The 27151-nt window shown below is 43.0% G+C and overlaps 2 protein-coding genes across 9 annotated transcripts in view; one reads left to right on the top strand and one right to left on the bottom strand.

Annotated features, from left to right (window-relative positions):
- Positions 1 to 24831, top strand: part of GDI2 (GDP dissociation inhibitor 2) — a 34453-nt gene extending 9622 nt beyond the window's left edge. Inside the window, exons 3-11 of the mRNA XM_060659380.3 lie at positions 2085 to 2184; positions 5824 to 5958; positions 14194 to 14392; positions 14624 to 14755; positions 20673 to 20772; positions 21954 to 22125; positions 23388 to 23532; positions 23733 to 23787; positions 23881 to 24831. Coding sequence (XP_060515363.1) covers positions 2085 to 2184; positions 5824 to 5958; positions 14194 to 14392; positions 14624 to 14755; positions 20673 to 20772; positions 21954 to 22125; positions 23388 to 23532; positions 23733 to 23787; positions 23881 to 24027 — 1185 coding nt within the window. The 3' untranslated portion in view covers positions 24028 to 24831. The remainder of the gene's footprint in view (positions 1 to 2084; positions 2185 to 5823; positions 5959 to 14193; positions 14393 to 14623; positions 14756 to 20672; positions 20773 to 21953; positions 22126 to 23387; positions 23533 to 23732; positions 23788 to 23880) is intronic.
- An 836-nt stretch (positions 24832 to 25667) lies between these two features.
- Positions 25668 to 27151, bottom strand: part of TASOR2 (transcription activation suppressor family member 2) — an 80136-nt gene continuing 78652 nt past the window's right edge. For all 8 annotated transcript variants that reach the window (XM_060659373.3, XM_060659379.3, XM_078450480.2 and 5 more), the window contains one exon: positions 25668 to 26851. In XM_060659373.3, coding sequence (XP_060515356.3) covers positions 26733 to 26851 — 119 coding nt within the window. In that variant the 3' untranslated portion in view covers positions 25668 to 26732. The remainder of the gene's footprint in view (positions 26852 to 27151) is intronic.

The following is a 27151-nucleotide window of genomic DNA, read 5'->3' as shown; positions in this document are numbered from 1 at the left end:
GATAAAATAGACTTCATATTTTTATCAAAAATTTTTTCTGTATTCAGGCCTACAGAAAAGTTGAAAGAATAATAACAATGGATCAACCTTCCATCTGGATTTAGCGGCTGACATTTTTCAATATTTGCTTTGTCTTTTTTTGTTACTGGGTTGAGTCCTTAGAAGTAATAGACATCATGATACGTGACCTGAATCTTTCAGCATTCACTGGCTAAGAATAACATTCTCCTATGTAATCATGGTATCATTCGTTATCATGTTTAAGAAAAATTAACCGTAATATCCAGATCATACTCAAATTGCCCACTGATGCTAAGAATGTCTTATATTGTGTATGGTGGTGGTTTTTGTTTGTTTTGTTTTTTTAAATGTTTATTTTTGAGAGAGAGCACGTGTGTGCGAATGAGTCAGGGAGAGGCGGGGAGAGGCAGGGAGAGGCAGAGAGAGGGAGACCGAGAATTCGAAGCAAGCTCTGCACACACAGTGTGCAGAGCCCGACTCGGGGCTCAAACTCAAGAACCATGAGACCATGACCTGAGCCGAAGTCGGACTCTTAACTGACTGAGCCACCCAGGCATCCCCCCGCCCCTCTTTTTTTTGAACCAGTTTAAATATTGCCTTTGGTGTGGTTTCTCTTTATTCTCTTAATCTACAAAAATCTCCTCACTTGTTTTTCCCTTTTGAAAAGTTCAAGCTAGTTTATAATAAGAAAGCATTGCTGTGTACCTCATATTGCATCATATCAGAGGCACATAAATGTCTAGATTTCCCCACTGTTCATGATGCTAAGTTTGACCCTAGTTAAGGTGATGACCACCACATCTCTCCATTGAGAATAATCTGTAGAGTGATACGTTGGCACCATTCCTTCTACACTTAGTACGTTTATTAATCTTCAGTAAGATGAGCAAGCTGCCTTTTTTCTCCCCCAGTGAATATACTCGAGGACTTGGGGATTTTTATGAGTAAACATATACCAACTTTGTCTATTCACTTCCACATTAACAATAAAATCCATGAGTTCAAATGAATATTCCCAAATTTTAGACTGAAAGCTTCTTTCTTTCTTTTTCTTTCTTTCTTTCTTTCTTTCTTTCTTTCTTTCTTTCTTTCTTTCTTTCTTTCTTTCTTATGTTTATTTTTGAGAGAGAGAGAGAGTGCGAACAGGGGAGGGGCAGAGAGAGAGGGAGACACAGAATCCCAAGCAGGCTTCAGGCTCCGAGCTGTTTGCACAGAGCCCAATGCGGGGCTAGAACTCACGAACTGCGAGACCATGACCTAACCGGAAGTCGGATGCTTAATTGACTGAGCCACCCAGGCGCCCTTGAAAGCTGCTTTTTATCTAGAGCTCCTACTCAACTCACTTATATACATTATAAATTAACTGGAACTAACTTTGTCTTGTTTGATTTGAAGAATCCAGAATTTAGTTTTAACTCCTTACATCACTACAGAAGCAAAAGTAAGCCTTTTCGGGCGCCTGGGTGGCACCAGTTGAGCATCCGACTTCAGCTCAGGTCATGATCTCACGGTTTGTGGGTTTGAGCCCCACGTTAGCCCTCTCTCTGCCCCTCCCCTACTTGTGTGCGCGAATGCGTGCGCTCTCTCAAAAATAAACAGTAAAGAGAAAGTAAGCCTTTTGTTAGCTTTTTATTCAGGAGAGAATGAGTTTAAGTGATTTCTATAGGAGCACCTGGGTGACTCAGTCTCATGGTTTGTGAGTTCGAGCTCAGAGCCTGCTTCAGATCCTCTCTCTCTCTGCCCCTCCCCTGCTCGTGCATGCACTCTCTCAAAAATAAATAAACATTTAAAAAAAGATTTCTACAAATAAGGGGTATATCTACAGAGCTTTGTGTCATTGACAAGTTGTTTTGTGTTATTATTTCCTGCTAGTAAGAAATACCTACCCCTGTAATACTTATTTTATCATTCCTTAGTTTAGTAATATATTTAATTTAGATGTGTATTGGAACTTCTCTAAAAATTTTATCTGATAAAAAATGACATGCCCTTGTTACATTGAATAGTTGCATAGCATAATGAAAATTTTATTACATTATGGGTAATTTTTGTCTTGGTTTTAGTTATACAAGAGATTTAAAATACCAGGAGCACCACCAGCGTCAATGGGGAGAGGAAGAGACTGGAATGTTGACTTAATTCCTAAGTTCCTTATGGCCAATGGTAAAGAATTCTAACTGAAATTTATGCCATTGAATCTGGTTTAAAAGTAGAAACTAACTCTTGACAGAGAGCATTATTCCAGGTATGTGAAAATAGATTTTGTTGAATGGCAACAGTTTGGTGAGTATAATATGGTCCATTAGAGGCATCTGGAGTCCATAAAAATGGAGGGGGAGGGTGACTCCTTTGTAGTTGGTTCTGGAGGCGCAAACTTAGGATGTGGCACAGACTCTTCTTAAGGGGCTTTGGTGATGGTCTTAGATAACTGCGCCTTCAGAAACAGGGTTTTTTCTAGTTTGGAGGCTTTTAAAACTTTTTTCTCCACACATTTTCTCATTTTTAATTAGAAGGGCAAAATTGCTATGATATTAGTGCCTTTTTCTGAAATGACATCAAAAAACCAAGTTGTTGGTGTGAAGTCTACGGCCCATGTGTAAAAGTCTGAGCCACCCTTTCCCTTTTTTGGTGTTTTATTTATTTTTTTCGGTTTTGAATTTATATTCTACAGTTCTTTGCTTTCATTCTTTTTAAGTTCCCCCCCACCGCCCAAGTAATCTCTACTCCCAGCATGGGGCTTGAACCCACAACCCTAAGATCAAGAGTCACACATTCAGGAACCCCTGGGTGGCTGAGTCAGTTAAGCATCTGACTTGGGCTCATGTCATGATCTGGCAACTTGTGGGTTTGAGCCCCACGTGGGGCTCTGTGCTGACAGCTCAGAGCCTGGAGCCTGCTTCGGATTCTGTGTCTCCCTCTCTCTGCTGCTCCCCTGCTCACACTCTGTCTCTCAAAAATGAAAAAGTGTTTAAAAAAAAAAAAGTCACTCTACTGACGGAGCCAGCCAGGTGCCCGTATAGTTTCTTTTAATGGAAAGATCTTTGAATTTTCTCTGAAATTTAAAGTTACGTTTTTGAAATTCTTTTGAAGTAAATTATAAGCACTTTTTAAATTACATAAGTAATGAAATCATTTTATTAAAATTAGAAAACACAGATAAGCAGAAAGGAAGTAAAATTTATACAACCAGAATCTCACCATCTAGAATTATGGTGAATGTTTTGGTATATGACTTGCCAGGCTGTGTGTGTGTGTTGAACCTCACTGTACAGCCCTAGAAGTGTGGGGATCGAGGCAGTAACTTCTTAAGGCTTTGATTTTCTATTGCCCACTGTGACTCTCACCAGACGACTGTGAGGCTGCACCTTTCCTAGTACCTTTATCAGTCCTAAATATCACTCATTTTAATTTTTGTCACTTTGTCATACCAAAAGGCAAAATAATGGATTCTTAAAAAGTATCTGAGAGTAAAATGATTTCTAGATGTTTATCGGCTTATGTATATATTTTTTAAAGTTTATTTTTGAAAGAGAGAGTGCACACATGCACGCACATCACGGGGCAGGGCAGAGAGAGAGAGGGAGAGAATATCCCAAGCAGGTTCCGTGCTGTCAGTGTGGAGCCCGACATGGGGCTCAATCCCACAAATCATGAGATCGTGACCTGAGCCAAAATCAGGAGTCTGAAGCTTAACCTTAGACTGAGCCGCCCAGGACCCCCGGCTTTCATAGTCTTTAGTGAATTGGCCAGCCTTGTGCTTTGTATGTTTTTCTTTTGAGGTTTTAAAATATTTCCTTATTGTTATGAAAGAGCTCTTATTATAAAGGCTATTGAATAAATACTCTTTTAATGAATGTTGAAGATATCTCTTCTGGTTTGTGATTGGTTTTATATGTAATTGTGTTATAGTTTTCTTTCATACACAGGCTTTTAATTTTCGTGTAGTTATATAGGTTGATCTTCTTTTTATTCTTTTTGATTTGGAAGGGTATGTTTAAAATTTTTCTCTTTACCTCAAGGTTAACAAATACTAATATTTGCTATCACTGGTTTTATAGTTTTATTTTTTCACTGTGTAAGTAAATTCACCTATTTTATAAGTTAATTTACCTGTTATCCTGTTTGAGATTAAGCCTCTGTACTTTTTTTATTATTCAGTAATCTCTACACCCAATGTGGGGCTCAAATTTGTGACCCTGAGATCAAAAGTCTCATGCTCTGCTAACTGAGCCAGCCAGGCGCCCTTTCTGTTATCCTGTTCGAGATCTAGAGATTGAGATTTATTTTTTTATTTTTATTAAAAAAATTTTTTTAATGTTTGTTTATTTATTTTTTTATTTTTATTTTTTAACGTTTATTTATTTTTGAGACAGAGAGAGACAGAGCATGAACGGGGGAGGGTCAGAGAGAGGGAGACACAGAATCCGAAGCAGGGTCCGGGCTCTGAGCTGTCAGCACAGAGCCCGACGCGGGGCTCGAACTCACAGACTGCAAGATCATGACCTGAGCTGAAGTCGGCCGCTTAACCGACTGAGCCACCCAGGCGCCCCTTTAATGTTTATTTTTGACAGAGATCATGAGCAGGGGAGGGGCAGAGAGAGAGAGAGGGAGACACAGAATCCAAAGCAGGCTCCAGGCTCCGAGCCGTCAGCACAGAGCCCGACGTAGGGCTCGAACTCACAGATGGTGAGATCATGACCTGAGCCGAAGTCGGACGCTCAACCGACTGAGCCACCCAGGTGCCCCGAGATTTATTTTTTTAAATGATTATTCAGGGGGCCCTGGGTCACTCAGTTGGTTAAGCGTCCGACTTCGGCTCAAGTCATGATCTCACAGTCTGTGAGTTCGAGCCCTGCGTCGGGCTCTGTGCTGATGGCTCGGAGCCTGGAGCCTGCTTTGGATTCTGTGTCTCCCTCTCTCTCTGCCCCTCCCCTGCTCATGCTCGCTTGCTCTCTCTCTCTCTCTCTCTCTGTCTCTCAAAAACAAATAAACATTTAAAAAAATCTTTAAAATGGTTATTTATTTGTCCCTCAATACCATTTATCTTTTCCACTTTTATTTGAACTTTTATAATATATTACATTTTTATATATGGGTCTCTTTTTTCCCCTCTAATTTGTGGGTTAATTAATATAACTGTACAATTTAATATTTGCTGCATAAAGCTGAAACTTTGTTTTTTGTTTTCAAAAAAAATTCTTTTGATTGTCCTGGTGTTTTTATCCTTTCGAATGAGCTTTAAAATAATTTTGGTTTCTCAAAGAAGTTTGCTGTTTTTAGTATACCTAAATTTCTTTTGTTTATAGACAGATAATATTTCAAATTGTATGCCTGGTTTATTCTTTATCTGAAACTAATGTTCATCTTAATACAAATTGAATAATACAAACTGAATGGCACAAATTCTTGAAAAATTTTCCCTATTAGTTGCCTCTCTTTAAAACATAATAAGAATTTAAGGAAACTCGGACCTATTTGCAGTAGTACTCTAATTCTAAACTTCATATGTACCTCTAATAATTATTAATACAGATTTTACAAAAGCAAGTTGATAAAGTTATTAATCTTGAAGTTGTAACATTAAAAAAGATAGTTCTAAATATGCTAAGCAACAGGTATGCGTTCTGATTGTCCCATGTGGAATGTGGCATTGGAGACTTTTTTGGGCAGGAGTTATTGGACAATGTTAAGAAAAAACTAGGAGGCCGTCGGTACAAGCCAACAGTAAATGTACTTTTATTCCTGCTAGTTTTTGGAGGCAGTAAGATTTAAGTTACGGTTGGAATTGTGGGACTTTTCTAGGTCAGCTGGTGAAGATGCTGCTTTATACAGAGGTCACCCGCTATCTGGATTTCAAAGTGACTGAAGGGAGCTTTGTCTATAAGGGGGGAAAAATCTACAAGGTTCCTTCCACCGAAGCAGAAGCCCTGGCATCTAGTAAGTAATTTTATTTTATTTGCTCAGAATAATGAGATTTTACAGTGGAAGGGAATCTTAGAGATGAAATGTAACATCCCCTGTTCTGACACCCATCCGCTCACTCGTCCAGTCAGCAGTGTTTGCTGGATGTGCGTTAAGTGCCACACGCTGTTCGGGGCAGTTGCTGGATCATCAGCCAAGAGGACGTTCGAAAACCCTGCCTTTGGAAGCTCAGAGACAGTTGAAGTGACTGTGCGTCGCATGGAGCTTGTGGCCTGTGTAGGTTCCCAGTGCTTGTTTCGTAGGAGTAGTTCGGAAGAGCTAGTGTTTTTCTGAGCGTTTCCTGTGCGCTGGGCTCTGTGCTAAACACTTCACGTTCCTTTTCTTATTTGGAAGAATCTTCTAGATGAGGGAACTCAGACCTGAGGTCGAGCAGGTAAGCAGCAGGATTAGGAAGGAAACTCTAGAGGAATCTAGAGCCTGTGAACTTAATCACAGTGCTAAGCTGACCACCTTCGCCTTACTGTCCAAACTGCTGAGAAAGAAAAGAACTTTGTTCTGGCGAAACTAATCTTCTAATTGGTGCCGTTGCCGTCCTCTGAAATCTCTTTTTTTTTAGGAATTTCTGGTGAGTATGGAGTAGATTGAATTCTTTGCCCAAAATTATTTCGTCTCTTGGCTCAGCGAAAGATAGATAACCTGTTAACATTTTCTATTCCTGCCTCTCTTAAATAGCAAACACTTTCCTAAGAGATATTCTGTCTTTGAAGTTGGGGCGCCTGGGTAGCTCAGTTGGTTAAGCGTCCGACTTCGGCTCAGATCATGATCTCGCGGTTCTTGAGTTCAACCCCGTGTCGGGCTCTGGGCTGACAGCTCAGAGCCTGGAGCCTGCTTCGGATTCTGTGTCTCCCTCTCTCTCTGCCTCTCCCCCACTCAACACACTCTCTCTCTCTTTCTCTCTCTCTCTCTCTCTCTCTCAAAAAATAAACATTAAAAACAAATAAAAATAAAGCTGAATTAGTGGCGTAATCATGGGTTAGAAATTATTCTAAATGACAGTTTTATCTAAATAACATGTTTTCATAGAAGTAAGAGTTCAGCAGTTTGAAGAGTATCTTAAAGTTTGTATTCTAAATTTTTATTCTCTCTTTGAGCTCTTACATATGTTAATTGCTTTAGTTACCTCCTTTATTGAACACAGATTGAAGGACTTACCTTCTGGCAGTTCTGTTTTTCTCTTTCTGATTTGATTTTTTCAAATACGTAAAAATTTATATGCCTCGAAAGTCAAAATTCAGAAGATGTATTTTATTTTTTTTTTAAATTTTTTTTTTTTTCAACGTTTTTTATTTATTTTATTTTTGGGACAGAGAGAGACAGAGCATGAACGGGGGAGGGGCAGAGAGAGAGGGAGACATAGAATCGGAGACAGGCTCCAGGCTCCGAGCCATCAGCCCAGAGCCTGACGCGGGGCTCGAACTCACGGACCGCGAGATCGTGACCTGGCTGAAGTCGGACGCTTAACCGACTGCGCCACCCAGGCGCCCCAGAAGATGTATTTTAGAGTCTTCTTCTGTTCTACTCCAGTCCTTCTACCTTGATGGTCATTTTTGTTTTTGGTTTTTCTTTTTTTTTTTCTTTCTTTTAAAGTTTATTTATTGTGAGGGGGTAGGTGGATAGAGAGAGAGTGGCGAGAATCCCAAGCAGTATCTGTGCTGTGAGTGCAGAGTGCCGTGTGAGGCTTGAACTATGTATGACCTCATGACCCGAGCTGAAACCAAGACTCAGATGCTCAGCTCACTGAGCCACCCAGATGCCCCATTCTTTTTTTTTTTTTTTTTTTTTTTTGAGAGAGAGAAGAGAGAGCGAATGTGAACATGAGTATGAGCAGGGGACGGTCAGAGAGAGAGGGAGAGAGAATCCGTGCTGTCAGTGCAGAGTCCAACGAGGCCCTCGAACTCATGACCCTGAGATCACGACTTGAGCCGAAACCAGGAGTCAGCCGCTTAACTGACTGCGCCCCTCGGGTGCCCGTCTGGTTTATCGTTCTCCTGTTTCTTTTTCCAAAAATAAGCAAATATGTTTATGTATCTATTTTTGTGGTTAGATTTATTGAGGTATAATTTACGTACAGTAGAATATACCTGTTTTAGTATACAGTTCTATGAATTTTTACCAGATCTCTACCTTAACAGCAACTGGCTTTCTATTAATGAGTAGGATCTTGAAGTCAAAATGGCAGGCAGGAACATACTCGGCAGGGGGGCCTGGGTGGCTCAGTCAGTTAAGTGTCCGACTTTGGCTCAGGTCATGATCTCATTGTTCCTGAGTTTGAGCCCTGCATCGGGCTCTCTGCCAGCACAGAACCTGCCTCAGATCCTCTGTCTGCCCCCCGCCCCTCCCCCGCCAGTGCCCGCTTGCTCTCTCTCAAAAATAGACATTTAAGAAGAAAATTCTGGGCACAATGAATGGGATGAGGAAAGTTGTAGAAGTGGGGAAGTTCAGTAGAAAGATGAAAAAGAACAATTTATCATTTTAATAGCTAACATGTTTGGACATTATGTACAGGCATGCGCGTCCCAACTACCTCAGAGGTGTTGTCTAACTTTCTGTAGCCCTTTGCTGTCACTCTGTGAGATGTGGGTGCCGTTGTCTTTATTTTACAGATGGGAAAACTATCTTTTACAGGTACACAGGTGTGAAAGAAAAGCTCGAAGTAGAGCTCATGACTGATGGAACTGGTGTGAGGCCAGATTTGTCTGACTCTATCTAGGACCCTGCACTCTCAACGTATATTCTGTATAGTATAAAAATACAGATTTTTAAAAGATATTTTAACAAGTATCATATACTCTGTAGTCCTTTTTTTTTTTTTTTAACGCTAAACATTGCTAGTTTCCATCCCAGTTTTTTCTCATATAATATGCCACTCTTCGCCACTTTTCTTTGGAAATTCTGATTTGTCAAGATTAGCCTGTGTGTAATTGTGTGGCAGCCAGACTAGACAAAGTACTCGAGGTGTCGTCTGCTCGCTCAGTGTCCCTGAGACTGTTTCTTTTCTAGCGTGTGTTACTGTTAATGTCACCTGAGTTTACGTTGGCTTTTTAGGAGCCGTGTACGCTGTTCTTGTGGCAGTTGATGATACCAAGTAAAACCTTAAGGTTCCAGTAAATACCTGTTGGTCAAGCATTATGTTAATCAAACAGTGACATGACAGGTGTATCTTTGATTTCTGAAGTAATGTTGAACATACGTATTCAGAAATGTTTGGAGAAGTTTTCATGAACGGCTTTGAAATGTGTCTGGCAAAGTCTTCTGTCTTCACTTAAATCTTTATTCTCACTCTTAACTGCAGCGAGCCATCTATTTATGTAGAGTACCTTCTTTTTCTTTGTTTTTTTTTTTTTTTTTTAAATTTATCTTTAAAAATTTTTTAGAGAGGGACGGGGAGAGAGAGAACCTCACGCGGGCTCTGCCGCAGCGTGGAGCCTGACGCGGGGCTCCATCCCAGGACCCTGGGATCACGCCCTGAGCCGAAATCGAGTTGGACCCTTGATGGGCTGGGCCACCCAGGCGCCCCGCTATGGAGCACCTTTACCATTGCAGCGCTGAGGGGCTCTCAGGGCCGCGGCTGTCCGCAGGGGACGTGTCTGCTGTGGGACCCAGCTAGGGGTGTGGAGTGAGGATTCTCTGTGGTGTCCTCTACTTTAGGAGTGTTGTTTCGACGCGAATTCTACTCTCTCTTTGTCAAAAATTCTATTGAAGAATTCAGATTCTTTTTTAATGGAAGTATAGTTGTCACACATCGTTGTCGTAGGCGCGCAGCATAGTGATTCAGCAGGTCTGCTGCGCCCACCGCAAGTGCAGCCACCGCCTGTCACCGCACGGTGCTCGTACAGCGCCAGTGACTCTTCCCTGGGTCGTATCTTTCATCGCTGTGACATGTACGTTCCACAGCCGCAAGCCTGTACCTCCCAGTCGCCTTCACGCACTTGGCCCAGCCTCCCATCCCCTCCACCCCTGACAGCCATCAGTCTTCTGTATTTGTGGGTCCGTTTCTGCTTGTTTGTCAGTTTATTTATTTTGTTTTTTATATTCCACATATGAGGGAGATCATCTGGTATTTGTCTTTCTCTGACTTCACGTAGCATCAGACTCTCTAGGTCCGTCCATGTTGTTGCAAATGGCAAGATCTCATTGCAGTTTTGATCTGCGTGTCCCTGATGATTACTGACGTTGGGCATCTTTTCTTGTGTTTGTTTGCCATCTGTAGGTCCTTTATGGGAAAAGATCTATTCAGGTCTTGTGCCCATTTTTTATCAGAAGTTTGTTTTTTTGGGTTTTTTTGGGTTTTTTGGTGTTGAGTTGTGTAAGTTCTTTATGTATTTTGGGTATTAGCCCCTTATCAGGTATATCATTTGCAAATATTTTCTCCCATTCAGTAGGTTGCCTTTTTGTTTCATTGATGGTTTCTTTTGCTGGGCAAAAGCTTTTTTATTTTGGTGAAGTCCAACATGTAGAAAACTGTTGCTATGGCTAATGTCAGTAATGAAATTACTGCCTATGTTTTCTTCTAGGAGTTTTATGGATTCCTGTCTCACGTTTAGATCTTTAATCCATTTTGAGTTTATGTTTGTGCGTGGTGTAAGAAACTGGTCCAGGTTCATTCTTCTGCGTGTTGTCGTCCCGTTTTCCCAACACCATTTGTTGAAGAGACTAGACTGTCTTCCCCCCGCTGGATATTCTTGCATCTATTGACATAGATTAGTTCTTCATAAAGGTGTGGCTTTATTTCTGTGCTCACTGTCCTGTTCCACTGATCTCTTTTTCTCTTTTTGTGCCAGTACTATACTGTTTGATTATTAGAGTTTTGTTGTAAATCTTGAAATCTAGCTTTGTCTGTCTTAAGATTGCTTTGGCTATTCTGGGTCTTTTGTAGTTTTGTACAGATTTTAGTATTATGCTAGTTCTGTGAAAAATGGTGCTGAATTTTTGATAGGGATTTCATTGAATGTAGATTGCTTTGGGTCGTATGGACACTTTAACAATATTCTTCTAATTCTCTGTGATCAAATTTTATACCTGTTAGCTAATTGCAAAGCTTGTATTTATTGTCTTAAAACTGTTCTGGATATTGTAGCTTTTTGTATTTTAAAAGTCTTGATATAAGTGTAATTTTTGGAAAGAAACCTCAGTGTGAAAGTGAAAGAAAGTAAAACAGTATTTACAGTCTTTGAAATGATATTCAAACGGTATTCTGGAAACTGAGTATTTTGGAAAAGGATTTTTTTCTAATCCGCTTACGTTATGGTTGAACATTTTTTCTTATATATTGTATATCCAGTACGTGAACAAGTTGACCTCTCTTACATTTGCTCTCATCAGACATTGTGTGGATTGAGTGGGGAGCACTTCTTAACGTGCCAGGTGCCCTTCTAGGTTTCGGGCAGGGAAGGTTCAACAGAAGGGGAAAATAAAAAATACTTTGTTATTGAGCTAACATTGGGAGACAGGCTATAAATAAATAAGGCAAGTGTACCCGTTGGTGGTAATGCTGTGCAGAAAGATGAAGGGAGGTGGGGGAGGACACAGTTTTAGTGTGATCAGGGAACGAAGGCATCGTCAGAGAAGCGGCTGCAAATTGGACTGTCTTATATTGGCTATCTTATTTTCACCCCTGACAACGAAACAGAAGTGTGGTGCTGATGTGGTCACAGGGTATTTCTTTTCAGCCTTAACTTTTACTGTATGTGCATTCTGTCCCTTTTTTTATGATTTTTAAAAATTTATTCATTCTTTGTAAGTAAGCTCCACACCCAACGTGGAGCTCAAATGTGCGGCCCTAAGATCAAGGGTTGCATGTTCTACCGACTGAGCCAGCCAGGTGCCCCTGTCCCATTATTTTTTTATAAGTTTTATTTATTCATTTTAAGAGGGGGAAAGAGAGCGAGAGAGAGTGCCCAAGAGGGGGAGGGACAGAGAGAATCCTCAGAAGGCTCTGCACTGTCAGCGCAGAGCCTGATGTGGGGCTCAAACTCATGAACTGTGAGATCCTGACCTGAGCCGAAATCAAGAACCGGCTGCTTAACCGACTGAGCCACCCAGGCACCCCATAAGTACAATTTTAAAATGTTAAGTGTAGTCAGCTGTCATTAATAACCTCAAGACCAGGGGCGCCTGGGTGGCGCAGTCGGTTAAGCGTCCGACTTCAGCCAGGTCACGATCTCGCGGTCCGTGAGTTCGAGCCCCGCGTCGGGCTCTGGGCTGATGGCTCGGAGCCTGGACCCTGTTTCAGATTCTGTGTCTCCCTCTCTCTCTGCCCCTCCCCCGTTCATGCTCTGTCTCTCTCTGTCGCAAAAATAAATAAAAAACGTTGAAAAAAAAAAAATTAAAAAAAAAAAAAAAAAATAACCTCAAGACCATTTTAATTTTTAGTTTTGTTTGTTTTGACGATAGTCTTGGGGAAAATAATACTCAAAATATCAAAACAGTACACTGTTCAATGGGACTTTATCACTTTTATTATTTATTTATTTAAAAAATTTTTAACGTTTATTTTTGAGAGAGTGCGCATGAGAGAGTGCCAGTGGGGGAGGGGCAGAGAGCGAGGGAGACCCAGAATCCGAAGCAGGCTCCAGGCTCCGGGCTGTCAGCACAGAGCCCGACGCGGGGCTTGAACTCACAAACTGCGAGATCATGACCTGAGCTGAAGTGAGACGCTTAATCTACTGAGCCACTCAGGTGCCCCTTATTTTTTATTTTTTTTAAAGATTTTATTTTTAAGTAATTTCAGTAAACTGCCTTTGCAAAACATTTTAATTTTTTTTTTTAACGTTTATTTTTGAGAGAGAGAGACATCACAAGCAGGGGAGGGGCAGAGAGAGAGGGAGACACAGAATCCGAAGCAGGCTCCAGGCTCTGAGCTGTCAGCACAGAGCCCGACGTGGGGCTCGAAACCAGAAACCGTGAGATCGTGACCTGAGCTGAAGTCAGATGCTTAACCGACTTGAGCCACCCAGGTGCCCTGTGCAGAATGTTTAAATGTTTGATTTTAGCCCCTACCACAGACTCTGAATCTGTGTTTGGAATTTGTAGATCAGAGCCCAGTAGCTAATCCTCAGGACATTTGCCATCATGTGACTTAAGAATCCATTTCTTGGGGGCACCTCGGAGGCTCACTCGGATGAGTTCGAGCCCCACGTCAGGTCTGCTGTCCGCTTAGAGCCTGCTCTGGATCCTATGGCCCCCTCTCTCTCTACCCCTACCCCGCTTGTGTGCTCTCTGTCAAAACTAAATAAACGTTTAGGAAAAAAAAAAAAAAAGAATCTATCTCTTACCAGGTTTCTGTGGTTTTCCAGAGTATTTACTGATCATAATGTTAAAATGTGCACTCTGAAACTAGTATTTACATTTTCTTGATACTTCCCCATATTTAGTTTGTGGGAAAATAGCCTGCTCCTGAGTGGTATTGAACAGGTCTTCTCCAGCCTCTTGATAAAGCATTCCACACCCAGTGTGGGGTTCGAACTCACAACCCCGAGATCAAGAGTCCCACGTTCTACTGACTGAGCCTACCAGGCGCCCGAGAGTTTATTGTTTTTTAAGGTAGCCATACATACAGTTTAGGAAAGGGGAAGAAGGCCTTGTCTTTCTAGAAGCTGTATACTCTAGAAGGAATACTGACTAGTAAGAGAGCTGAGGGTTTAGAAACTAGTAGTTTATACCTGTCTCCTCATCTTTATTTTAGTGTGAAAAGTGGCTGATTATCTAGGAGTTTATTGAAGTAAGTGATTGGCAGCATAATCATCTTCTCTGTGAAATTCTAGAGGGAATCGTAGCACACAGGATAAAGGAAGAACATTCAGAGTTTTAGGCAGTTGGCTGAGTAGAGGTCACAGTTGTCCAGAGGAGGACATTCGGGTGGATGCCCTGGTGAAGGATAGTTTCTCGGGGTCCTGTTCACCTTGTGCCTGATGAGAGACACGATTACGCATATTACCTTTAGTTAAGTACTGGTTATAATTACTTGTAATTGTAAAATTGAAGACTTAATAACTGATCTGTTGTCATTATGTCGGTTTATTTTAAAGGGTAGTGGAGGTAGAAGCCATGTTGTCTGAGCCCCTGCGTCTTAAGTCTCTCATTGCATTAGCACAGCCTCAGATAATAACGTGGCACGTTTCAGCTTGCCTCTCACGCTCTCTTTTCCTCAGAGTCCTGGTGTCAGTGTTTGCTTTTTGACAAATTCTTTAGGCTTAATGGGACTGTTTGAAAAACGTCGCTTCAGAAAATTCCTAGTGTATGTTGCCAACTTTGACGAAAAAGATCCCAGGACTTTTGAGGGCATCGATCCTATGAAGACTGCGATGCGAGATGTGTACAAGAAATTTGACTTGGGACAAGATGTCATAGATTTTACCGGCCATGCCCTGGCACTTTACAGAACCGATGAGTAAGTTTTTTGCATGTTAGATTTGTATTTTTCTTGAGACTGTCGCTGAATTTCTCACTTCTCCAAAATGAAAATTCTAACAAAACAAAGATAACCGTGTTATATTATGAAAGCCTCTAGCTATAAATTAGTGGTATGGAAACTTTTCCGTAAAATAGGAAAGTAGGGAAATGAAATCACTTCAGAAAAAACACTTTATTTATTTTCTAATATTTATTTCCTTATTTCTAGCTATTTAGATCAACCATGCTGTGAAACCATCAATAGGATTAAACTTTACAGCGAATCTCTGGCAAGATACGGCAAAAGCCCGTACCTTTACCCTCTCTATGGCCTTGGAGAGCTGCCCCAGGGATTTGCAAGGTGAGTGCCCGTCGCTGCCCTGATTGCCGACACCCCTGTGACTCCGGGTCCCCTCTTCAGCGGGGGTGCGTGACACGTGGTTGTGAGCGATGAGGTGAGAGGTCTGGGAGCCAGGAGATGCTTTCTATTTTTATTGTCAGAAGATTGACACATAATGAAACCGCCAGTCTACAGTTAAAAAATTAGTTTGCCGTCAGACCTGTGTAACCAACGCGACAATCAAGAGAAGAAAACCTTTTGTCCGGGAAGTCCCCCTGCCGCCGCCTCACGACGGCCATCACCCCCACGCCATGCGCTCTGTCACCGTACCTGACTTGAGCCTGTTCTGGAAGTTCATATAAAGGGAGTAACAGAATATGCACTCGCTTGTGTCTGGCTTTTGCTTCATGATCTGTTTGAGGTTCATCTGTGTTGAGGCATGTATTTTAGTTCGTTTTCAAAATACTGAGTAGTTTTCCATTATATGAAAAACACAGATACGGCACAATTTCCTGTGAGTGGGCGTCTGGGTTGTTTCCACTTTGGGGGGTATTCTGACCGAACCTACGATGGACTTCCGTGTAAAAGTTCCTGTGGACGTAGGGTATCGTTTCTCTTGGGTAAGTGTCCGGGAGCGGCACCGCCGGCTGACCTGGAAAGTGTACGTTTGACTCCAGGAGACGCGGCCAAGCCGCTCGCCGGAGCGCTCGTGCCGTCTACACGCTCTGCAGCCCGTGCGACTTCTTGTCGCCCCGCTTCCTTGTCCGCACTTCGTGTCGTCAGGCTTCCCGGTTTTACTCACCCACGTACGTGTGAAATGCTGTCTCATCGGGGCTTTAATTTGCATTTCCTGAGAACTAGTGTTGATCCCCTGGCCATTTGTATACTTTTGTGGTGTTGGCGTCTTTTTGCACGTTTTTAAACGTTCGTTGGGTTGCCTCTCCTCTTGCTGATTTGTGGGAGATCTTGTATTCTGGCAGCGGGTCTCTGTCAGAAGTCCGTATTATACGTGCTTCCTCCCAGTGAATGGCTTCTCTTCTGATAAGTGCAAGTTTTAAATTTTGATAGTATATCCAGATTTTTGGCTGTGTTTACTGCTTACTCGGTGCTATCTAAGAAAGCTTTGCCTGCCTCAGCACAAAGATAGGGTCTGATGTCTTCTTCTGGAAACTTTATGGTTTTAGCTTTATGTTTAAATTTCTCATTCATTGTAAAATAATGTCGGTGTGTGAGGTGAGGTATGGCTTGAAGTTCGTATCTTTCCACACTGATGTTTAGCTGTTCTGGCACCATTTGTTGAAAACACTTTCTTCTCCAGCTGTGTTGGTGCCTTTGTGGCAAATCGGTTGGTCATAGATACGTATCGGTTTTGTTCCATCGGTTTATGTTTCTTATGCTGTTGGCCACAGCATCCTCATTAGTGTAGTTTTGTGTGAAGTCTTGAAATCAAGTAATGGAAGTCAGCTCCAATTTTGTTCTTTTCCAAAATTGTTTTGGCTCTTCGGTAGGTCCTTTGCGTTTCTACATACATTTTTAGAACAGCTTGTCAATTTCTAGAAAAAAATTGCTGAGGTTTTCATCGCAGTCGAGTTTAAAGTATCTTAATGTGGAGTTTTGCAGTCCGTGAGCGTGCTCTCTCCGTGTATTAGGTTTTTTTGGAGCAGTGTTTGTAGCTTTCGTTGTAGAGATTGAGCACCTTTCTTGTTCAGTTATTCACAAATAAGTTATTTAGATGCTGCTGTTAATGAAATTATTTCCAGTTTATTTTACAGTTGTTTGCTGGTGGAATACCTGGGTGGCTCAGTCGGTTAAGCATATGACTCTCGATTTCTGCTCAGGTCATGGTCCCATGGTTTGTGAGTCTGAACCCCACGTCAGACTCTGCGCTGTCAGCACGGAGATGCTTGGGATTCTCTGTCTCCCTCTCTCTCAGCTTCTCCCCCACTGGCGTGCTCGGTCTCTCTAAATAAATAAATAAACATAAAAAAAAGTAAAGTTCTTTGCTGGTGACAGTGGACATCCTTGCTTTATTTATTACTAAATGTTTTTTATAGGGTTTTTATAGGTGGCTTTGTTGAAATTAATTCCTCTTTCTTGGCTTGCTGTTTTATTATGAATGGATATTGACATTGAGTTAATAATGCAGATTTTCTTTTTATGCTGTTATTATGGTGAACTACAGATTTATTTTTTGGATATTAAACCTTGCATTCCCAGGGGAAACAACACTTAATTCATGATGTATTTTTCTTTTAATTTATTGTTGGATTTAATTTGCCAGTGTGTGTATGTGTGTGTAAACACACATAGGAATTGAAAATGAGGCTACTCAAATGTCCCGTTTCTTATTTCATCAGTTGTGTTACAAGAAATTTGACCATTTCAAATGAATTCTTGAATTTTTTAAAAATTTATTTATTTTTGAGAAAAAGCGAGTGCATGAGCACAAGTGGGGGAGGGGCAGAGAGACAGAGAGGGAGGGGGAGAATCCCAAGCAGGCTCTGTGCTGAGAGCGTGGGTTGTGACACGGGGCCAGAACTCACAAACTGTGAGATCGTGACCTGAGCCAAAACCGAGAGTCGGACGCTTAACCGACTGAAGCCATCCAGGTGCCCGTCTTCTAGCTGTTTAACGTTGAAACAGATCATTGATTTTCACTTTCCTTCTCTAACATGAGGATTTAAAAAAGTCTTCAAGTTTCTCTCTAAATATGTATTATTCAGAATGGTACCCTATCTTTCCTGTTTTTCTTCTTTGATCCTTGGGTTACTTGAAAGGGTAGCGCTTAATTGCTAAACATTTTGAGATTTTCCTAAATACTGTATTGTTACTCCTGTCTAATGCAGTTCCGCGATGATCAGAGAATAAACTTGTAAAATGTTAATCTTTGAAATTAAGGCCTAATTTATGGTCAAATAAACGATGTATTTTGGTGAATGAGTGCGCCCTTGAAAAAGGAACGTACATCCGGTGTGTGGTGGGCTCAGTGCTCGGTACGGGTAGCTGGGAGAGCTGCTCGCGCGTGTGTTCTTCCGGGTTCTTTTTCTAGTTCTGTTACTGAGAGGGAGTCTTCCACCAAGAGAGTGGATTTACTTCTTTCTCAATTTAGTGCTGTCAGTTCGTACTTCATACATTTAGAGTTCTTTAACAAGGTGAGACTCGTTTCTGATTTGTCTCATGCTAAATACAACCTTTCCAGCTTGCTTCCTGTTTATATTTTTTCCCCATTCTTTTACTTTCATACTTTGTTTTTATACTGAAGTGAGTCTCTTAGAGACCGCATATGGTTGAATATTGCTTTTTTATCCAGTATGACAACCGTGGCCTTTAATGGGATTGGTTCAGTTTATGTCTATTTAATTATTGATATGGCTGGGATTGGGTCTGTTGCTTGTTTTCCTTTTTCCTCCCATCTGTTTCTATCCCGCTTCTGTTCTTTTCTCTTTTTGGATTAATGAAGTCTTTTTTTACCATTCCAGATTAATCCCTATAGTGGTTTTGTAGCCATGCCTCTTTATTTTTACTTTTTTAGTGCTCTGCAGATTATCATATGCATCCTTTATCAGTTTGTTTGGGGTGGATATTGTGCTAGTTTGCATAAGATAGAACCACTTCGCAACACCTTTAGTCCGTTCTCCTTAGTGCTCTGGTTGCTTGTAATTTACGTCTACTTACTAAACTCCACAGTGCGGTGTTACAAGTTCTGCACTAAACAGTGTAAAGCGGAGAGAAGGAACAGTAGTCATTTTACCACGTTACCATCCGTGTTGCTCTTCTTCTGGTAAATCCTTGTTTCCGTGTGGTGACCTCTCTGTCCAGCCCTTCTGTGGCATTCTTGTAGTTCGGGTCTGCTGGTGAGGGGTCTCCGCTGGCATCGGTCTGAAAGTATTCTGTCACCTTCATTTTTGAAGGATGTTTGTCGGCTTGAGATTTTTTCCTTCCGCACGTGACAGCTGCGGCTCCCTCACTCGTGTCTGCTGTTCCTGCTGAGAAGGTGGCCGCCCTGTCCTCGGTCGCTGTGTCCCTGTTTGGAATGGGGTCTTTCCCTCTGGCTGCTTGCAAGATTCTTTCTGGTTTTTGGCGGTCTCGCTAGGATTCGCCTGTGTGTGGTTTTGCGTGGGGATTTGCTGAACTGCTTCGATGTGTGAGTTAATCGTGTATATCAAATTGGGAATTTTATAATTGTCCTCTTCAGATGTTTCGTCCCATTTCCTCTTTCTCTCCTTCTGGGACACCTAATTTCGTGCATGTTGGATGCTTGGTATCACTTCAACAGGTCACTGAGACTCTTTGCTTTTTTTTGCTTTTTTTTTTTTTAACTTTTGTTCTCTCCATGCTTCATATTGGATAATGCCTATTGATTTGTCTTCAAGTTCACAGGCTCCCTTTTTTGTTATTTCCAAAAGCCTATGAATCCCAGTCAGTGAGTTTTAACTTTCTTTTCTGGTACTGTACTTCTATATGTAGAATTTCTAGTTTTTTAAGTATAGTTTTTTTTTTTTTTTTTTATGAGATTCTGTTTACTCGTTTTGATCCTACTGGATACATTTATACTAATCTTTTTTTAAGTTTATTTTGAGAGAGAGAGAGAGAGAGAGAATGAGAACAAGTGGGGGAGGGGCAGAGAGAGGGGGAGAGAATGAATCCAAGCAGGCTGCACTTGTCAGCACAGAGCCCAGTGAGGGGCTCAATTTCACAAACCGTGAGATTGTGATCTGAGCTGAAATCCAGAGTTGGACGTGTAACCGACTGAGCCACCCAGGCAGGCGCCCCTGTGCTAATAATGTGTTCTTGAATGTCTGTTTGAATGAGGATGCTTGTCCTTGAATGTATACATAATAGCGGCCTTTTACCCCTGCATATGTTAACATCGGTAGGTAATCTGGGCATCTGTATCGATTGCTTTTCCCGAAATCTTTACTTTGGGTCACAGTTTGTCTCTTCACATGTCTGGTGATAGTGGACTGCAGACTAGACACATTGATTGGCACGTTTTAGAGATGCTGGATTCTTTCTCTGAAGAGTGTCGATTTTTGCTCAAGTGGGTAGTTAAATTATTGGCCAGGCACCTTGAACTTTTGAGGCTTGAGTTGACACTTTGTTGGATGGGGAGGGCGCGTTTTGTGTGTGTGTGTGTCTCTCTTTGGCTTAATCTTTAGTCCTGCTGTGATGAGGTGTGATCCTCCTGGGGTTTACAGTGGAAAGCTCAAGATGTGCATAGACCAAGCTCTCTAATGGGGCAGTTTCAGACTTCAAACCCATTTGTCCTTAAGGCCCTCAGCTATAATCTCGGCTCCGCTCTTTTCACCTTCTGGCTGTTGCTTTTGCTGATTTCTTGGAATCTCTCAGGTACAAGCACTTCCAGAGTTAGTTAACGATTTGAAGAGATTTTATAGATTTGGTGGCTGCCCTTTTGTGGATTTCCTCCCACAATTTTCATCTCCTTTGACAGCCCCAGATTCTGTCCTGTGGCACCTTGAATCAGTAAGAGGTCGCTGGCTTTCTGCTTCGTTCTAGCCGCGCTGTTACAGGGATGGGGAGAAAGGGGTTCCTTCGCGGGGAGAGCCATAGGAACCACAGAGGATCTCGCTCGTTCCTTCAAGTCTCTTCTCCAGTGTCAGTCTGCTTTTTTAGTCACTCTCCAGGGCCTCCTGATTGGTTTTTTTTTTTTTTTTTTTTTTTTTTTTTTTTTTCAGTTTCATTTATATGCTGGAGGATTAGCATAAGCACTTCAAAAGGACTTGGCATTCAGGACTGAATGTGAGACTTCATGGTTTTGACTCTATTTTGTAAATTGTTGCTTTAATGACTTTTAAACTAATACCTTCTAGAAGGAAATTGAGCAGATATACGTCGCCTGTGTAACTCACAAAGATCTAAGAAAGGAGACTTTAGTCGTGGACACAATTATAAATTATAATTTCAAACATTTTTTTAGGCTAAGTGCTATTTATGGTGGTACCTACATGCTCAACAAGCCAATTGAGGAAATCATTGTGCAAAATGGAAAAGTGATTGGTGTGAAATCTGAAGGAGAGGTAAGAGCTTTTACAATTTAAAAAATACCATGTTTTTTTGAAGGAGATGTTATTTAACATAATGTAGAATGGACGTTGATGCTAGACCACATGTGGTTTCTTTATGGCAGGTTGTCATTTGTAATGACTAAGGACTAGTTAAAGATGTTGTGCTTAAAAAGTATTATTTCCTCTTGGGTTGATTAGCGCTTCAGATGGAAATAGACATTGTGGATGAAGTCTAAGTGGTAAGTAGTGTGTATTTATGTAGTGGAGGTTGGTGCCTGTCTCCTGAGTGTGCCTTTAGATCTGGCTTTATTTGTACCGCTTATAATTTATTGGTTGAGTTTGGACTTGGTGGATACTGAGGACTTTATCATTTAATTTGGGTGTTGGCTAGGTGGAGTTTCGCGCAGTGGTTCTCAAATTTGAACTGCACGCAAACCTGTGTTACTCCTCGTAACGTGCACATCCTGATGCGGTGGGCCTGCGGTTTCTTACAAGTTCTCAGGGGATGCTGATGCCATGGGTCTGCCAGCCAGGTCATTTGTATTTTGTGAAATGGCAGCCCTCACAAGGAGTGAGAACTGCTCCAAAGCTGGGGATAGAGACCTACTTCGGTGTTCTTGATGGTCTTACGTGGGTTAGGACCACGTGATCGACACCCGCCGGGTGGCCGTCGGAACGAAGCGTTACTATTGTAGACCTTTGGTAACTGTCCTGTGCTTTCAGCACGGGAGGTTCTGGGAAATAATCTGCTATCTCAGAGTCTTTGTTAGCACGGAGTTTCATCTCCTCGTTTCTCAGGGCTGCTCCCTCTCAGGAAATTACGGAACACGTACTTCTTACTGGGGACAGTCCCCTGTGATGACAGCCTTCGGTACAGTATTCCGTTTAACCCAACAGCCACCCTTTGAGGTTGGCTACAGCCGGGATCTGAAACCTGTCTGTGCAGTTCTAAAACCTGTACTTCTAAAGGCTGTGCACCAGGTTGCCGAATACTTGAACAGGACTTCGAATTCACGGATCTGTTCCAGGAGACTCTGTTGGGATTGTTGGCAAAACTAGTTTTAAGTTGTCCGTAGTTACGGTTAACCTTATGAGGGCCACAGATTCTACTCCAGGGACAGGGGCGTCAACCTTCTATCAAAAACATTGTGGACGCCGAATATTATAAACGTTACTTACACGTTTCGTGACAGGTTGCTCGCTGTAAGCAGCTCATCTGTGATCCCAGCTACGTCCAAGACCGAGTAGAAAAAGTGGGCCAGGTGCTCAGAGTAATCTGCATCCTCAGCCACCCCATCAAGAACACCAACGATGCCAACTCCTGCCAGATCATCATTCCCCAGAACCAAGTCAATCGGAAGTCGGGTGAGCTTTGAGGATCCGGCAGATGTTTGTAGGATTTTGTTAAATACAATTCGCTTCATGTTTTGTCCCAAGTTCCTAATTTTATTTGCTCTGTTATAGTGAAGAAACTTTAAGTTACACAGGAGAAACAAGGTGTGAGGGGTCCTCACACTGGAAGGCGCACACGAGTCCCAGAGCCCTGCCTTGGATCTGTGCGCTTGTCTAGAATGAGGGATCGAGGCTGGACTAGAGGAGTGTGGTGTCCGTGATGATGTGCCTCTGGAGGTTTCTGTCATTAGCTGACATGATTTGTCAGCCTAATACTCTGAGGAAGATCAGGACTCACTTCTAAAATTGGTAATTCCTAAGCTGTTTGTGCTAAGCAGCTGTCTGCATCCCCTACCTTTTTCCATCTTCCTTCCACGTGAAGCCCTAAGGCTTATATTTATCGAATCTTCAACTTAAAAGGAGTCAGGAGCTTTTGAACACACTATTAAGAGCTGTGTTTGTTTTTCCACGGGAGCAACCAGAATCACAGGTCATGACTGGAACAGAGGGATGTTCACAGGCCCCAAGCAGATCGCAGGGTCTGTGAAAATCTCAAAAGAGCAAAGGGAGCTCAGTCATGATTTTGTACATTGGAAAATGAGTAGCTACTGAGCGGGACACAGGAAGAATTATAGGAGTTTATTTTTTAATGTTTATTTTTGAGAGAGAGAGACAGACACAGAATCCAAAGCAGCCTCCAGGCTCCGAGCGGTCAGCACAGAGCCTGCCTGACACGGGGCTGGAACTCACGAGTTACGCGATCATGACCTGAGCCCGTCGGACACGTAACTGACGGAGCCACCCACGCGCCCCTAATTACAGAGTTCGTTGTGCCAACCGAAGAATAGCTTATGCTGATTTGCAGTTTTGTTATCCTAATAAATAAATGAAGAGGCGGTACTTAATAAACCTTTCTAAATGCAAGGCGTGGAGAGGAAGACGACCCCAGAGCAGTCAGTTTGCTCTGTGAGGCTCTGTAGGTAGCCGTAGCAGAGCCGGGAAAAGAAACCTCCTGAGCCTGGCTGTTCACGGCTCCGCGTGTCCTTACTGTCCAGTGGGCTAGAAGTCGCCGGATACTTGCAGACTTTTGTGTGTGACCCGGTTTGCCTAGAAGATCTGGTCAGTCCCAAGCAATTTTAACGCACACCTCGAGGAGATACACGGGGGACGCCAGAGCACGCGCATATTCCCGAGCTTTACAAGCCCCGGCAGTGAGTGCCTTCCCTTGTTTCCAGATATCTACGTCTGCATGATCTCCTCCGCACACAACGTGGCCGCACAAGGCAAGTACATCGCCATAGTCAGTACGACTGTGGAGACCAAGGAACCGGAGAAAGAAATCAGACCGGCTCTGGAGCTTTTGGAACCAATTGAACAGAAGTAAGCGATGTGTTCGTTTAGCTGAAATCCGAGATTGATACTTGCACGGAGTGTGGCGAGCCGGGTGAGAGCCGCCAGTGGCTGTGGTGTGGGCCTTGTGCCTGCCGGTCTCGTCCTTTGGGTTTTGAATTTCAGGCAGAGCTGGGAGCGTGGGCTTGGGGTCCGCTCGCCTGCTGACTCCGTTCTCTCTTTCCTTCCAGATTTGTTAGCATCAGTGACCTCCTTGTACCAAAAGATTTGGGAACAGAAAGCCAGGTGAGTGTGGCGCTCCGAAGAGAGTATCAACACGCAGGCTTTATTGGGAGACACCCCTGCAGCGTCTCAGGTCTTTGTGATTTTTGTTTGTAGATCTTTATTTCCCGTGCATACGATGCTACAACTCACTTTGAGACAACTTGTGACGACATTAAAGACATCTATAAGAGGATGACCGGATCCGAGTTTGACTTCGAGGAAATGAAGCGCAAGAAGAATGACATCTACGGGGAAGACTAACGGCGGTGCGATTATCATCTCATTAGGACAGACTTACCTTTGGCAAATGACGCGTATCGTATGAAATCAATATTGTAAGGCCTGCTTTTGTAATCAAAACGGAGATTGCAGAGCACTGTACCAGTAAATATTCCTCCCCTTTCTAATATCATGTATTAACTCGTTTTCCTGGAGTGGCTATTCAGAATTGGCGGGTGACCACAGTCTGTTCGGTTTAACCAGTACTGGCTTTTTTTCCCCCTAGTGCAGCATCAGTTTTAAAAATCCCTTGTGATACTGATACAGAGCACTTGATACAGGATTTGTATCTTTTAATCAGCGCAGCCTTCACAGGCGCGCTGCTGCCGCCCGAGAGCCGGATCGGTGGGCGGCGTGCCGTCTGTCCTCTTGACATGGAGGAGATTCGAGATGGAATGTTCCATAATTCGGGACGGCATCCCTGCGTTCTCCCTACACCTTCACGTCTCCTATCAAGTATTACGACAGCGCCCACGGAACACGGCCCCAAGTTGGGGTTCCGTGGGCCTGAAATTCTAACACAACTCCGGACCGTGCGAGTCATCTTGGAGGAGGCCTGTGTGCGGTGTTTTAACCTTATAAGATTGAGAAGAGCAGAGGGGAAAGGCCCCTATCGTGAAGCAGGTAAACGTAGAAGCTTCTTTTGTATCCCAGGTGTGGCTTCTTCGACGGACCAAAAGCTGCGACGCAGTATTGATTTGACAGAGCCTCCGCTTCAGTGGTGTCTGTCTCAGAATGGCTCCAGGTGATTTCTGTACTGCAAATAAAGCCAAACTCTGGAAACCAGTTCTTTCTCGATTGGTCTGTCTGTGTCCCGACATCAAGAGCTAGTGGGGCTCGCCCTGGGTGCGCCCCAGCTGCTCACTCCCCTCGGCGTGGCTGCAGCGGATGGGGCCACGTGCAGATTTCGATGGCTAAACATACGCCCGTCCTCTGGCTTCACTGTGAGTAGACCCCAAGTTGTGTTCTCGCCACAGCCTCCTGAGGCACAGAATTGCCCCAGTCGAGAACCCACGGCTTGGCCTGCATGGTAAGATCATCTAAAATCCCAGCGAGCCTTTCCTTGCCCGCCGGGCTAGAAGCACAGAGAAGAACTGTATTTCCACATCCCTCACTCGACAGCCACGGAGCGCCTGTAATACTTAGGTGCCAGGCCAGTGGGTACGAGGATGAAAGAGGCAGTCTGGGAGGGCAGCAGGGCCGAGACTGACCCTGGGGCTCGGTTAAGGGGAAAAGCAGTTTTAGAAAAGGGTTGTGGGAAGACTTTGCGGCAAGAGGGGGAGGGGTGGACGTCTGAGGGAGGAGAGGACAGCAGGCTCAGCTCACAGCAGGGGCTCAAGTGGACCAAGGAGGGTTACAGCCCCCTTCCTGGATTCTTCGCTGAGCGGGGGCGTTTCTAGGCGAGAAACTGCGTCAGGCGCCCACCTTCCGACTCGGCGGGAGGGGCAGGAGGGCGGAGGTCCCGTCCTGGAGTTCTGTGAGCCTTCTCTCGGGTCAGGGCTGTGGGGGCTGGACCGGCAGATGGAGGTCCCGTGGTAGGAGTGGAAGCAAAGTCCTACCTGTTAAATGGGCTACAAACTGCCAGAAGGTTCTCCAGGGAAGGAATCGCAGAAACAGCTGAATGATTTTCAGTTGTCTTTATTAAAAAATGAAACAAATTGGTTAGAAAAACCTCTGTTCCAAATAGATACTATGTATCTCTACAAACTTTTTTGCTTGGTTTTGAGTTTAAAGATTCCCCTAGAAATTATTTCTAATACCATAAATAAATGATTTTCTTCCTCCGAGGGTTGACTTTGTAATGCGCTGTTTACAAAATCTAAGTGAAAAATGACAGTTCATAAATTTGTACCATTTAACTTCCTGTAGTGTTGCTAGAGTAACAGCAAATAAAACCAAGATTACAGCTTTTACAAGGGTGGTGAAACCTTTCAAACAGGCTGTAACATGCACTACGTACGCCTTTTCGACACTGACATGCAAAAACAAAGCTATTGGTTAAAATAGACTTCTTTTTGCTACACCTAAGTAAACGTGTTTGTAAAACTCTTTTTAACGTTGAGCTTAATAGCTTTGAAGGCGCTCCGTAAAAATGAAATAATTTAAAATGATATTTAATAGTATAACCCGAAGCTGGTAGACAGCTGCTGTCCCACTGTGAGTGAAGTCCAAGATTTTAGAGCAGAGTGTGAAGAAATGAAGAACACTCCTATGTCGTAGAACATTGTTGAGATATGAGAAGGCTGTTCCGTGTATCTAAAAAGTTTCCAAAGTAAAAGGAAAATACTAATTTGTTGGTGGCACCACTGGTGTTCTAGGCAAGCTGCAGTGGAGTCCCCTGCATAAACACAAAATTGGTCATTCCGTCTTTATAAACAGAATAACCAAGAAATGTTTTGTAAATAGGATGCTGTCGAAGAGGGACGTTATCTCCCGTCCTGGGAACGAGATGAACCACAAGTGAAAATGTGTTCAGTCATTCAGATGAAACGGGGGACGCTGAAGTAGACGATCCTTCAAAAATTCTGACTTTAATGCCAAACCAACAGCAATCCCACCCCTAACACAGATTTAAAATTTACAGCATGATGTATACTAAAGAGCGGAGTTTTCAAACAACTGGTTTCCTCACAGAATGTCCACATCAGTCCTGTCCTGCTCACGAGGGAGAGTTCTGGAAAGTGTTCTTACCAATAGCTACTCTTAAACGGAGCTGCTATTTTTTGTATATTTTCAATAAAGTTATTTACATCTGTAACCAGGATGCCACTGTTTTCAAAGACTTCTCTGGAGATGGTAGGCTTTTCTGTAAAAAGAAAAAAAATACCTTTTTGGTGAAAAAGTCATTGATGTATACTTTTCAGGCATCAGAACCCCTTTTATTTAAGAAGCAAAACTTTTATGGAACGACTTGGTCCATGGGGAATGGGTCCAGGGAGGAAGGGGTATGAAGCTTTGGGAGCGGCCGGGGTGGGGGTGGGGGTGCCGAGCACCGCTGAAACAGAAGGACTGTGGCCCTACCTTCCGTAGTTCTAACGGCTCGGCGAACGTTCGCCTAAAACTCGAGGTGCCCGCAGGCCACAGCCAGCAGACAAGCGGACCGGAG

The sequence above is a fragment of the Panthera onca genome, chromosome B4 (assembly GCF_046562875.1).
Source record: "Panthera onca isolate mPanOnc1 chromosome B4, mPanOnc1 haplotype 2, whole genome shotgun sequence".
Taxonomy (NCBI): Eukaryota; Metazoa; Chordata; class Mammalia; order Carnivora; family Felidae; genus Panthera; species Panthera onca.
The sequence above is the reverse complement of the archived record's forward strand: the minus strand, read 5'-3'. Positions and strand labels throughout refer to the sequence as shown.